The 15079-nt window shown below is 37.6% G+C and overlaps 1 protein-coding gene across 5 annotated transcripts in view; it reads left to right on the forward strand.

Moving 5' to 3' along the window:
* The window catches only part of FHOD3 (formin homology 2 domain containing 3), a 373706-nt gene that overhangs the window by 326165 nt on the left and 32462 nt on the right, over positions 1-15079 (forward strand). For all 5 annotated transcript variants that reach the window (XM_033512167.1, XM_033512166.1, XM_015619233.3 and 2 more), the window contains 2 exons: positions 4127-4246; positions 4726-4887. In XM_033512167.1, the coding sequence (XP_033368058.1) occupies positions 4127-4246; positions 4726-4887 (282 nt within the window). The remainder of the gene's footprint in view (positions 1-4126; positions 4247-4725; positions 4888-15079) is intronic.

The raw sequence follows: 15079 nt of genomic DNA on the forward strand, positions 1-15079 counted from the left end.
CTCATTCATAGTGCACTATAATTGACATATCTGTCAAGAATGATGAATCACAGGCAAAAATTTTTTAAAAAGAGGGTAAAATTTTGGTGCATAGATGAGACAGAATGAAACTGTAGGGGATTTCAGGTACTTGCTGCCTTTCACAAGGTCTTTCAGGAATCTGCACAGGAGCTTCATTTTGGCTGCATTTCTGGTGCATGCCCCTGGCATTGCCATTAAAGCAGCTCTCTCCTCTACATACTAGTTTTGTATATGTATCTGTGCACATAGGTGTGTGTTGGAAAATCAGTATAACTGTCTGATATGGATTCTAAACAGTGGGACATACTTGTGAAAATGTGTTATGCTCTGCTAGCAATGGTTATTTGATGAGTTGTACAACAGTGGATTGATTTGCTGGTGATACTGTCAAGATTACTCAACCTTTACTTAATTTTCTTAGATGTTAGGACATGCAGTCACATGAATACTCAGGATTTTTAATTGGAATGTTTTAGTATTAGCCATTTACTTTTCTGACTTGTATAGCAAAATACTTGTATCTGGCATGAATACTTTTTAGCCAGTTTGTTTTGGTTGGTTGGTTGTTGTTTTGTTTTTTTTTCACTCTGGTACAGCTATTTATTCTGCTTTGAAGTTACCACGTGGATAAATTGTAACTTTCATGTAAACTGTGTTGGCTGTAGCTGTTAATCTCTGCCTATACCTAGAATTTCTAATGTACTCTCAATCAAAAAAGCAACATTTAAAGCACTGCAAAAAGCTAAAGAAATTCCTTTTGCCACAAAGTTAGTTAACTTATTGCCAGCTAAAATCCATGTAGAATGGATGCAATACAAAATGTCTCAAATACTTAAATTACTCAAAGAAGCAACAGCTGTAGTGAAGAAAAAACCATTTTTATCCCTGTTTAAAGGTAGATAGGACTAAGCACAGTATTTACCATAAAATGGTAGATGACATAACATGTGCTAAGGGTGATGAAGTATGAGGAGCACACGATAGACCTAGCAGACAAGCATAGATAGGACAGACAGCTTGGGTCTTGGGTGAGGATGAAGAAACAGGATCAGACATCAGGGATGCAAGGGAGAGTGAGCACCTGGGTGTCTCCAGTAAGAAAAAGGTTAAGGTCAGAGTTTAAGTTCCAGGTAACCAGTAAACCTACATATTATTTAGACTGATATAAGATACTGCAATATTCAGTTTTAAAAAATGAAGTAATTTGCATTAGTAGTTATGAAGAGACGCTTGAGTGGCTAACAAATATTCTTCTGTTCTTGAAACTATGGTTTTACAGAAGATCTGTCTGCAAAGGGGAAAACCCTTCATGAAACTTAGGTCCCAAAGTCACTTATCTCCACAGCTTTTGCCACTTTTTTTTTTTAGTCTGGCATTTGCTTGATCTTTTCTTTTTAAATCTTATTTTGTAATAAAGAAAATTCAAGTAGTTCAGAATGCGTTCATATTATTTACCAAGTCACACATATATTTTATGTAAGATAGGAGTGCTGTTGCTTCCATGAGGCTGGAAGTTTAGATGGTCCCTGTTACCAACAGTGTGAAATACCTGAGTTATTGGTAAGACCAGGGTTCTCATGCATAAGGCTCCTCTGCTAAATTGCCAAGAACAGAGTTCTGCCTAAGCAGGTTTTAGCTTCATCTCTGACAACCTGAAAGAAAGAACTTAATTGTTTAAGAAAAGGGTCAAGTGATACATTGTTCATGTTCATGAAAAGCTTTTCAGGCATAGTAAGAGAAATCATCTTTCTTAGCTTGAATTTAATTAGCTAAAGCAAGTCAGGGTACATTTGTAGGGAGCATCCTCAGACTGTGAGGGCCTGAACTGGATGAATAAATACTCACTCTTTGCTCTCTATAGAAAACTAAAAAAAGAAAAACTTTCCAAATTATTTGCTTGCTAATGTGTATGCTCCTTTGAAATGTTAACTTATAATGCTTACTGAAGGTCATTAGCAGAACAGGAATTTCTGTCACCTTTCTTTTGGTGTCCAAGTTTAAATGCACAGTCAGAAGAGGTTAAAAAAATTGCAGTGTGTTGCTACTCATTCCTCATATGGAACTACTAATTATGCAGATATTGTCAAATTCTGCTATCTCAAAAGGAATTTAAAGGTATTAAATATGGAATAGAAACTTTGATTTTTATTTTTATTAAGGTGAATGAAGACAAATATATCCTTTTTGCTGACAACTTTAAAGATCACAAAATTAATATAAACAGGTGTAGAAATGAGAAAAGTACAATTAGTTGAGTTCATTTGTACGTATGCACCAAACATTTTTCAGGCATTATGAAGTGTCTTTCAGACAGAAGTTCTGGACCAATCAAATTTCATTCAAACCTAATTTTTAGCTGAAAAATAAAAATGTGGTAGCCAAGGATATGCGGTAGCTCTGCCTTGTCTATCTGCCCTCTTTAGGTGGAAGGTGAGTTTTACAGGGAGCAAGAGTGGGTAAATGTGAAAAAATCAGAAATTTGTCTCATTGTTTTGTATCTTGCACACTCTTTTTTATTGTTTTTTAATCCTACAATAAAATAAGAAATAAAGAGTAATAATAAATGTGTACTATGTTATGAATGCATTCATAACATACTATATGCAAGAAAGTCTAAGTTCAGATAACTTGTCTAAATGACTAAATGAAGGGCTCAGTATGGCCTGGTTTGAAAGCCTCTTATGACACCTTTTTATTCACCTGGAGAATGTTTTAAATTGGTCTTTTAGGAATGTTTATTTGACAGGTTGAAAATTGATCTAAATGAAATAGTCCAGAAGCCCATGTTTGCCACAGATTCAGAGCAGTTTGAGTTATCCCATAATGCAACAAAACAAACTAAATCAACTCTGGCTTTAAAGCAACTCAAAGAATACTGTGCAGGAGTTTCATTTTTGTTGTCTGATAAAGTCTTGGATTATTTAGTGCCTCTCCTCTGATGTATAAACTACTTAGCTTACTATCTCATCTCTTAATTTGTCTTGGATTTGCCATATTCTTTTCAAGAGACAAATTGTTCTGTAGTGACTAGAAATATGTTTCATTCATCTTTTATGGTAAAATATCACTGCAGTTGTTGAAGGAACCATTGTATGTCTCCAAGAAAGTGAAGTTCTCAGTTACTTTGCCTCTTGGTCTAAAATAGCATCTTAATTTAGCTTCTTGGCTCATAAAGATTATAACAGTTTGGGAAATTGGGAAAAAAAGTCTCCCTGCCCATGGCACAGGGGTTGGAACTAGACAATCTTCAGGTCTTTTCCAACACAAGCCATTCTATGATTCTGTGAAAAGAATGCTGCTCGTGGATGCTTAGAATGGCATTTGAAGATAGAAACAATGTGAACTGTTATTGTGCATACAAAATAAATAACCCTGGGCCTCACACAGAGACATAGAAAATAAGTTCTGTCAGCTCTATTGCCCTCACTCTCTTCCTTTGAACTCTCTGGTGTAGCTCACTTCCTGAGCTAATGGAACAGAATTTATGATTTCAAATCTTACCAGTATGCATGTCTCAGATAACATGTGTGGATGGAATTTGCATTAAATTAAAAGATTAAAATGAGACTATTTGTAAAGCTTGATGTTTATGGTAGGTTTGGGGTTTTTTGTTTTGTTGTTTTTTTGTTTTGTTTGTTGGGGTTTTTTTTGTTGGTTTTTTGGTTGTTATCACAAAACAATACCTAAAAGAGAGAAGTGGCTATCGTTTGAAGAAAGCTGTAGGGTCAAGCTACAAATGTTAAGTCAGCAGGATTTCAAACTTTTTTATTTGTTGCTCAAAGTTTAGAAAAAATACTTTTAAGAAGCTTTTTTATCAGTCAGGGCTTGGGTGTGTTCATGTGCATTCTCCTGTTTGGAATCACAGGATAGTTCCCAGAACAAGTAAAGCAACTGCATTCATAAAGAAACAACAGTAGGAAAATATTTTATGTACTTTTTTTGCTGTCCTTGCATGTGATTTATTAGCTGGAACATGGAAGAAAGCCAGCACACATGGCCAGTTTACACTCTGCAAGACGCCAGTTCAGGAACTTTTTACAGTAATTAATCTAAACCATAGAATTAAAAACTAACCTTCACTTTCTTGTTTCTGTTCTTATGGTAGGAAGTTGCAGAACCACTGCTAGACCTGAAGGAGGGAATGGACCAACTGGAGCACAATAAAACTTTGGGATTTATCCTTTCTACTCTACTAGCAATTGGGAACTTTCTGAATGGAACCAACGTAAGCCTCACATCCCAGGATTCCCCCTGCAGCTTTTTCCCTCAAAAAAACAGAAGTCAAAACCATTGTGAAAATTGCAACCCGCTATTTGTTTTGTACCGGAAAAGTAATTTAGGGACTAGAACGTGCTTATATTGCGTGTTAGGGTGTTCTGTGTTGTGTGTTGCCTCTTTCAGCATAATCTGAAGGAAATGGAGAGCTAAGCACTCTTCTAGTGTGACTCCCTTTAGTGTTGATGCTTTGCATTCAAACTATGAGAACTGTGTCGTGGGTCATTTCACTGCAGATGGACTGATTCTAGGCTTAGTCTCCAGCAAGTTAAAAATTAATAAAAGCAATAAGTTTCCTCTCCTGTAGGATTCCTCTTCTTTCCCCTCTGCCCCTTATTGGTAATCATTTTTGTCTACTAATCTGCGTGGGAAGGAGTAAGCATTTTTATTTTTAATTTCTTCCTTTTTTTTTTTTTTTTTCCTTTTCAGGCCAAAGCTTTTGAGTTGAGCTACCTCGAGAAGGTTCCAGAAGTCAAGGACACAGTGCACAAACAGTCCCTCCTGCACCACGTCTGCACTATGGTGGTAGAAAAGTTCCCAGACAGCACTGATCTTTATTCAGAGATCGGGGCCATCACTAGGTCAGCCAAGGTATGTCCAGTAGGTAAATACATCTATATGTACATTTTTATAAAACCTCCTGGAAGTGAAATATTTAGGATTTTATTCTATTCTTTGATTTTTTGATCCTTCCTGGATGCAGCACTATTTATGAATGTGTGTTGATTGAGTCATTTGCACTGAATTTTAAAGATCCCAGTACTCTCATTTCTGAACTTTATTTCTGTCTGTCACAAGCTTCCCTCATCAGTGCACTCTCTCAGGCAACCATTCGTTATGACAGCCATTTTAATGTTAGGTACATTATTAATGTATGTAACTATTAGGAACTATTTTCAGGTTAAAACTTTATTTGGCAATTATCTTCAAATATATTTATTCTGTCATTTGGGGGAATCTCTTTTTTAAGGCAGATGCCTGATTGTATTTTAAATCCAGTGGAAGGAATTCATTTTTTTCTAATAAAATCATTTCCAGAATTAAAAGACCTTTTTAAATACTTGGTTTAACTCACAGAGTCACAGAAGGGCTGGGGTTGGACCTCATCATATGATTTAATCCAACCTCCTACTAAAGCAGGTTCACCCAAAGTGGGTTGTAGAAGAAAAGTCTCGGTGGGTTTTGAGCATCTCCAGAGAAGGGGACTCCACAGCCTCTCTGGGCACCCTCTTCCAGTACTCTGTCACCGTCAAAGCAAAGTTTCCTACATTACAGTACTACTTTTCTGACCTTCTCCTGAAAATAATGTTCATAGTTAGAAGTTAGGGAACATTAAGAGAAATAAAGGAAACTTGTGGCAGCGCTTCTTGTCAAAAAATGGTAATTCCCTGGTTATTGCATAGGTCTGGTCAATGGCTCAATGTGGTATGGAGATTATTCATTACAGCTGTGAGCAAGCATATTAGGAACTCTGTAAACTCACTCTTGGATCTCTCAGAGTGTGGGATTTCATTAATAACCCTTAAAAATAGTACATTGCTTGATTAATGGAGTAAACATGGGAGATAGCAAGCATAAAAATTCTCTTTAGGGGTCATGTCTGAGAGAGATGGTAATAATTACAGTAAGTAATTGTAGTGTCCATCTAGCCCAGTGTCTTGATTCAGACAGTGACCAATACCAGCTGCTTGACAGAAGAGCACAAGAGTTTTCTAAGGGAATGAACGATTTCTCCTTGAAAAATGTAATTTCATGAGCCATAATTTTCATTATGTGCATCAAATAGAGGAATGACTTCTTTTCCAAAAGCCACCTTATTTGGATGTTTGGAATGGAGCTGGAGAGTGTGGGGGCAAACAGAGCTGTTTGCACCCAGAACCCAGGACATCTTTATAATACAATATATTTTTTAAAACTGCAGAAATGAAATCTTATTTTGGCTCCTAGAGCAGTTCTTGCAACAATTAATTCATAATCTATTTTTTTCTGTTGTTCAAATTGCCAGTTTCATGATTTACTGTCTGAATATACTGAACAGTCAAAATATTATTTCTCTCTAATTAACTGAATAACTTAGGTTGGGAAGGATCTCTGAAGGTCATAGGATCCATCACCCTCTTCAGTGCAAGACCAAATTAAACTAGGCTGATCAGATCCTTGTCTAAGTCTTAAACGATCCATTTATATCTTTTTTTTAGGAGACCATTTCCACACTTTTCCTCCATCTTACTTTTTTAGAATGTGTCAAACAATAGCAAATACAGTATTCCAGCCTCTCTTATCAGTGTCACATCTTAGTGTTTGTCCCTTCTGCTGCCTTTTGTAAGAGGTTCTCTGTGTTCTTTGCCTGCTGCTCCCCTTTGGACCCCTGTTGTCCCAGGGCAGTTCCCAAGGACATCCAGGCAGTCTCCTGAGCTGACAGAGCATTCAGAACTCTCAGAGGAGTCAGATACTGCTCTGTGCTGTGCACTTCATTGCAGTCTACAGCAGTGACTGTGAGCTGCTGAAGAAGATTTACTGCTTATCTCTCAAACCCCTAATAATCTTCAGTCAGGACTAATCTGAATAATTTCCTGCCATCTGTAGTTTTTACCCTCTGGATGTGTTTCCTTGTTTCCAGATAATTTTAAAATACAAAGTACAAACCATGAGATGCCTGCTGTTAGCCATGTCAACAAATGAGAATTGATGTGTATTTCTTCTTTTCTTTTGCCCTCTTAACCTCACAATTCATATGTGGCCTCCCATGAGGCTCTTGAAAAGATTTTTAAATTTAATTTTATTTGAGTATTCTTATTTCTTCCCTATTTTATAAACATTTGGAATATAGTGGTTATTTTTATGTATTAAGTTTCCTGTCCTTCATCCTTTCAGCCAAATTACCAGATACAGTAATAGAACCTGGACCTCTGCATCAACTTTGCTGCTTTCCTAGGGACAGGCAAAACTTCTGCTAGCCTCTGATTCTCTAAGTTACCAAGTACAGTTTCATAAATATTCATACTCATTTTAGCCAGTGGCTCAATTTCTTTCTTTTAATTGATATCAGAATTATTATATTCTACTTGTTTACTGCTTTGTAAGATATTATCTCTCTCCAACATGTGTTTCTGCTAGTAAGGATTAAACCTTTCTATTAGTTCACATCTATTGAAAAAATAATACAGAAAAATGAAAGGAGGACCAGAATTGTTTTTCCCCCAGCATCCTCTGTGGTGAAGTTGGATGAAAAGAAGTCATCTTGCTTCCCTTCTCTAAATTTTGTCTTCTTCAGTTTCATTCATCCTCAGTGATCCAGGACCTCCTACATATTTTCGGGGTTTTTTTGATACCATAAAGGAATTTGTGTCTTTTGTTTTATATCCTTAGATATTTTCTCTTTAGATTTCATCTCTTTTCTCCTAGTTTTCCTTTTGTACAGCCTATGTTTAATCTCTGATTTATTGCCTTCAGTGAGTTGGGTTTCTCATGTTTGGAAGATATTGACTTTCTCGTATGTTTTTGGTTTTTTTTTTAATTTGAGTGATTCTTACTTTCTTAACATTTAGGTATATTGGTTTCTCATTTCCTGCATCACCTCTTTGCTAAGAAGTTATTTCCTTTTTTTCTTAGATTGGGATCAAGTTAATCAATAAGAAGAAAAATTACCACAAGAAGGAAGAGCCTTTATTTTCCAAAATTCTCACCACCATGTGTGGTTCTCCCAAGTGGCTCTTCTATTTTTCAGTCATAGAAAGTGGAAGAAAGCTTAACCTACTGCTGTCACCTAAAAAAAAAAATTAGGTTTAAGAGCGTGCAAAATTGAGCACAGTCTTTCAGTCTGTGGTTTGCTGATCCAGTGGCCCTGCCCAAAGCGGACAAAAATCTAAAAAGGCCAGACAAAATCACATTAAGAGAAATTATAGCCTTACCCTTCCCTGTGTCGCCCAAGGTCTCCCTCCTTGGGATGTTCCTGCATGTGTTAAACCACTGATGGATTACTGTAACAAGCTCAATTCCCACTTGATCATAGCTACCACAAATCAAAAAGTTAGGATGTGGAAGCCATCCAAGCTGCCCTCTTCAAGGGAATGGTCACAGACAAGGCAAAATCTTGGTTTAGGAAAGCTGACAGGAAAGGAGAACTAATATTTCACTGTGGATTAGGCTGTATTTTGATCTCTGTTTTGCCAACAAACATCTTTCAGAAACCACTAGGGCTAAACAATTTCCATTCTGTAGATAAACAGAGATGCCCCTTCCCCTGAAATGCACATCATGTAAGAATTTCCTGAGCATTAATTCATGAAAAAAATCCAAAAACATAAAGAAAACAGGCTGTGCCACCAAAAAGGAGCTAGAGAAACCAGAAACAAAATGGTATAATTACTGCAAAACTTCTGGCTCTTTGCTGAAGGACTGAAGTCATAAATGACACAAAAAAATCAGATACAAGTGAAAAAATTAGAGAGAAAATAGAATTCTAGATAAATAGAAACATTTATAAAGTCATGCACAGCACAGATTATTTAGTATCACATGATTAAAATCACTTGCCCTTTTTATTTTCTTTATATTTTGTTTATTTCACTGAAGTTGTACCAGAACTGATATAACTAATACTGAAGCACACCCTCAGATTTCTGCAGTTAAGCTCAAGTGTTCTTAGAAATTTCCTTAAGAAGTGGTTGCCTCAGCCCCAGTATTTTCTCTGTTAGGGAATAAAAAAAAGTCTCTTTATTAGAAATGTTCATCTTCTCTCTCTAACCCAAAGATATTTCCCCTGTGCATCTAAAAGCTGGCCAGCTCCATAGAGCAAGCTATAATTGCCATTTTCTTCCCCTAATTTTAATTTACTTACAAGTAAAAATTCTGTCTGGTTTTTAACCCCTGCAGCAAGACACTTGGGCACAGGATACTTGCAGCTACTAGGCAGTGGGGAATCAGGCAGCTTTTAAAAGTAAGAAATGAAAGATGTTAGCAGCATGGGAGGGGGCGAGGATTTTTGCTGATAGGAATGAACTTCGGATGAGCCTCAGGCATACACAGGGGGGAAGGAAGAAGAAAGAAGCCTACAGCTGCCTGCCCTCCAAGGACCTTTGGAGAAAGGAGCTGGCTGGGACAGAAGTAACATTTGACATGCTATAGCTTCTGCCTGATACATTGGAAAGCAGAAAAAGGACCAAAAAAAAAAAAAAAAGGGAAGATCATGCTGCCTCCTGTACTCTTTCAGTGGGGTTTCTTCTCTTGTCTCGCTTGACAGAAAGTATTTGCATGCAGTTATCATTCAAGTATGTTTTCCCTACATTATTTTAAACAAAAATAGATGCCAAAAGTCAAATTTTATTTTCCATGGAAAAAAAGTCCAGGAATGCAAGGTTTCTTGCAGTCATTCCTTGTGATGCCAGCAGCTGCCCCAGATCCTGGCATGGGCTAGGAGGAGCAGAAGTGAAAGCAGAGCAGGGAATGGCAGGGCAGACTGGGGCAAGGGGGAAGGAGCTTCCATGATAAATCAGACTTTGAGGTTGTGTCTCAAAGAAAGCAGATGGATTTTAGCACATGTGCCTGATGGCAGTGTGGTAACATTCCAGGTGAAATGACTGCAGGAATTGTTGTGGGTGACATAACACCATCTGAAGGGACCTGCATCACCACTGTGTGGTATGGCTCCCCTTTGTCCCAGATTGTGGGAACTGCTATACAGCATCTGTGAAAAAGATCCCATGTACTTAGGATATTGTTTAATGAAGTAAAATGCAGTACAGATGTGTATATAATTGGGCAGACTCCTCTGGTCATACCTCAGTAAGCACTTCTGCCTCCTCTGTCCTTTAATTTTTCGTTATTGGGTTGATTCAAGTGTTCTCATTTCCAGAATTATTTTTGCAGGATGCCACCTCTTACCCTAGCATTAGAAATGTCTGAGCAGAACCTTCTTTCTATATTACTTGCTTTAGAGAGCTGGCATCTATCTCACTTAAAATGCATGCCCACAGTGTGCAAGTCAGACTAACAAGGGTCCTGGGATAATTCTTGTGACACTTGGTGAAGGAAGCCAGTCTGGAAATATTAGAGGAGACAGAGTTTTGAATATACGCCACAGAAGGTCGCTGCTCTCAGATGACAGCATGTTTGCAAGGAGCAATTCTCAGAATTTCCTTTGGCACTGAACCAACTCAGGAAAAGAGGAAGATTTCATGTTCCCTGCCAGAACGCATCCCTGTAATAATGTGAGAATGAACGGTCTGACCCTAAATTATAAACAGCTCAGACTAGACTGTGGTCTGCTGCAGAAATTATCTTGAACTTTGAAAAGAGAAAGCTTGTGTGTGGTTATGTATATCTTTCTATGAGGTACAATAAAATAGTTATCATTTTATTGTGCATTTAAGGCAACATGTCATTGTGAAAGCATCAATCTTCTCTTAAAGTGACTAAGATAAAAATGCAGACATCCAGGTCTTCCTTAAAAAATAACTGAATTTTATATATTCACCACTAAAAGAAACAAGCTATAGCAAAAACCAAGAGAGTATCAAACAATAGAAGCCTTGTACGATTATGCTGAATCTAGGTAATAAGTTATTCACTGGCCTTCAGAACAAAACTTTGGATAGAGTGATTTTGAAAAGAAGCATTTCATCAGTTTCCATTCATTCAATTGTTTTGGGGTTTTTTGCTTCAATCCAGTTGTGACATCTTTGACCCTGTTGAGGAGCTGAATGTCAACATAGGAGACAGGAAACGTGAAGGTATTTAGGTGCAGCATCTTTGACTTTAGGATGGTTTTGTACTTGCAGCAGTGGGGGAGCTTAGCCCAAGGACTAAAGGAGATTTAGCTGGAAGAGGAAACGTGTTTGTTAAGCACATTCCAAGGGAAATGTGAAGGGAAAGCTGAAGAAAAATGATGTCTTATCTCACAGTGGCTGCGGTTGTTTGTGGTGCACGGCAGTGCATACCTGGAGTTGTACATGCTGCCCTGGGGAATATGTAGTGGAAGGCACTTTAGGTTTGAGCTACTGCATTTAATTCCCAATGTTACCTCAAAGCAGCCATTCCTCTCTTCCAACAAATAATAAAGTGTGCAATTCCTGTGTTGCCATGAGGTATTCGTGGCCGCACAGAGGAATAACATCCCAGCCCAAAGACCAGAAAGGCTCCCTGATCCATGTCCTGCCTGAATGACTGGAGCATGGTCTAGTGTTTCATGAATTAGAAAGTTCTAAACTTCTATACATGGCATGTCATATTGGATGGAGTTGAACTTGAAAAAAATAGGCCTTGTAAGGACCAATGTTCAGGGAACCAGAACGAGCAGGGAAGTAAATGCTGAGCCATTTGATGCTGGTAGCAATTTCTGAGTCAGGTGAAAAACACACATGTGAGAACAGAAGCTGTTTGGGCAGTAGATATCTCATGAGGTACTGAATTCTCAGCCCAATTGAATGAGAAACTTGGTAGAATTCTTTTTATTTTTGTTGTTTATGATAAAGTCATCTGCTATAGTAGCAAGCAGTACATAGTGATATAAAGTGATTAAAGTGAGTGCTGTTGTTTCTGGGATGTGATTAGAAGGTTTTATTCTTTGGTCTGAGTCGTATGTGCAAAATGTGGTATGTTAAATTGAAAAATAGATTTTTAATTCTAAAGTTGCCCATGAATGAGTTTAGGGCAGTGGTTTGATGGGCTGACTCTGCAGGGCATTTGTCACATAAACTTGTCTTTACATCCTGTTTGCATATACTGTCTCTGGCTTCTCCTCTCTGATCAAACAGTGCCTACTTAAGGCACTTCTCAGAAGACTGAACAGTGGGCCTAGCAAGAGATTTTCATTTTCCATAGTTCTGAATATTTTTTAGCTATTGTGATTGTGAATGGAGAGGAACCTGGCCACAGAAAGGAGGAACATATCAAATATATCCCAGAACCATTTAGAAACATTTAGAAAGTTGTTTTTTCTAAATTGGTTTACAAATCAAAATAAACATTTCATAGTGTTTGAAAGAAAGGGCATTCCTATTTTGCATAACAGCCTAAGACCACTCATTCATTTTCCTGCAGAAAAGAACATGTATTAATTTTAAAAAATTTAGCAGAAGGTAACTATGCAGGACCAGCAGGCTGCATGTGTTTTGCACATATACATACTGAGGATAAAAAAGAATATGTTTCCACCTTCCTCCAGACCCTTGGGCAAGGTACAACATCTGTATGCTACTGTCCAGCAAGAAAGCTGTAATGACTACTTCAGATTCCTGCTTCCTTTTATTCAGTGGAGCATAGTTATAAAATAATGCCACAGCAACTCTTGTCTGAGTACCTCCTATGCCAAGCTCTCCTGGAACCTCAACTCACCTGAATTCCTTCTTAGTCCCAGCATGATCATCCAGCTGCAGGCAAGAATTGGTACCTCTTTCAAGAAAGAAAGAACAAAAAAGGAATCATGTTTCTCTGCTATTATACATCATTAATTCCTTCAGTTAAATGTTGGAAATAATCACATAAATCAGAAGGTGTAATCCATGCTCCCTTGGCCATGCTATGTGAACTGGTTAAGAGGTAGTATGGTATTATAAATGCTTTTTTATGTTTTCTTTATGCATACTATATTGAATAATTGTCATTATTCCTCCACACAAGTTTTTGTTCTCCTTGTCATATGAATGAACTCATGATAGAGGATCTCTTGTAATTGGGATTTCTCATCACTCTTACCATTATATTTGTATAGAACACCCTAAGCAGAGCCACAGACCTGGAGCAGACTGAAATGTAATGCATTCTGTGTCTACACACACAACTGGCACTGGTGAAATAACACTTCATAAAGTATCAGGTGGGGTACCTGATTGAGAAAAACTGGAACTTTAATATTTCACATGAGGATGTTTTTCTGCAAGTATATTCATTTCTGTCCACAAGCAAGTGACCAAACTAGAGAGTCAGCAGACAGACATTTCATGAAAGTTTGGCACATTCTTTCAGGCACTGAACAGTTTGCTTTTGGACAGGTACATTATCCTATACTGGAGTTCCTACTTTACTCCTTCCAGGAGTTCACAACTTCTGCTTGAGCACACCTGTGCTTCACAGAGGTTTATTCCAGGAGAGTTCAGGTGGTTCTGTTCATGCAGTTCTTTTTCCTGCAGTCTCCTTAGGACTTCTGCAGAGGGCTGATATTTTTTTTTTTGTGTGTTCAAAAAACTATTAAGTGTCCCTTAGCCCAACCTGCCAGCCCCCAACCCTGTTGGAGCTTCCCACTTTTGTGAATGTGCTGACTTGGCAGATTTCAGGGGGCCAGGAATTCACCACATTCCCCCCAGATTTGTTGTTCTCCAAAGATATATCTTGGACCCCTAAAGCCTGAAACTCAGAGCTTTTTGATAGATTAAAACTCAGTCTGTCATAAAATGTCATGAATTTAAATTTCTCAGCTACAGAGGCTGAGAGGCTTCCTCAAACCAGGCTGGATAATTCTTACTAAGAAGATCTAAACCTTGGATTTTTTTTTTTCTTCCTTTCCAACAGGAATGCTAGTATTTTTCCCCATGTGCATTTTAGATACACCATCTGTGGAGAGCAGCAATGTGTTTATCATCAACAGGGAAAATACTGACCTGCAAAGGACTTTTTTTTTTTCAGCATATGCATTGATATGGATATAAGGAAAGCAAATACCCCACAGCTGCTCCGCCTGCAGGGCTTTTCTGAATAGCAGAGTGGATCAAAGGATGTTTTTATTTCCTTGTGAAGAGGAAAAATTCATCACTTTATAAATCATAGCAAAAACAAATCAAATCAATACCAGGAGCTTTTTAATAATAATGCATTTCCTATGGCTATTCTCAGTATAGGTCTCAGCAGTGGATGCTGCACACAGCTAAGAAGAATGAAATAAAACCTGCCCCTGACACTGGTTTTCATTTAGCATTATGGAGTATGAGACTGTAACATCCTAAGCACTGATGTGTTTAGAATCTGAGAGCTAAGTCTGTATTTTATAGCTTGAGTTCATCTGAACTGTGAAGTGGTATTGTAAAATAATTTTTCCTTTCTTCAGAATTCCAGAACATGTTGGGTAGTTTTATTTTTCTCATCTGTTGTGGCTGGATCATTGATGCACTCCTTTGAGTTGTTAGCAACACGTCCTGAGTGTCTTCTATAAGAGTATTGCTGTTTGAACACCTTTTTTGGTTGATGAATAAAGGAGAAACTCTCCCTCATCTTCTGTGGAATGTGTTGGCTTCTATCCTGATGAGTGTTACTGTAAGGTGTAATTGTTTGTTTAACTGTGTTGAGACTTTCAGAGTTGTTATATGATCTCGTTACAAGCCAGTAAATTCGTATTGTATATCAAGGGATGAAAGTTAGTGCTGAGATCACTAAATAACACATACTTTCAATAGAGCTTTAAAAAATTCTGGCCCATGAATTTTGTGATTAGAACTACATCATCTATTAACAAGTCAGTGCATGACTAGGGAATAGATCCAAGTACTTCCTAAAATGGAGAATTGTTGGCGGGGTACAACAGTGAGCAGTAAACAGGGTATAAAAAGCTTTGAGTAGTAGAGAAAAGGATTAAGAAAAAGTTTTGTATTACCTCAGAAAGAACTGAGTCATGCAGTTGCTTGGTGCAAACATGAACTTATTAGCAAGGGAAAATACACATCACAATATTTTTTTGTTTCCACTTTAGCTGTTAGGCCTCTAAGAATAAAACCAAATATATGTATGGGTATTTCAGTTTGCCTTAGTAATATTACACGCCTAGACATACTGTGATAGAGAAAGGTATTTTTTA

The sequence above is a fragment of the Parus major genome, chromosome 2, assembly GCF_001522545.3.
Source record: "Parus major isolate Abel chromosome 2, Parus_major1.1, whole genome shotgun sequence".
In the NCBI taxonomy this organism is placed as follows: Eukaryota; Metazoa; Chordata; class Aves; order Passeriformes; family Paridae; genus Parus; species Parus major.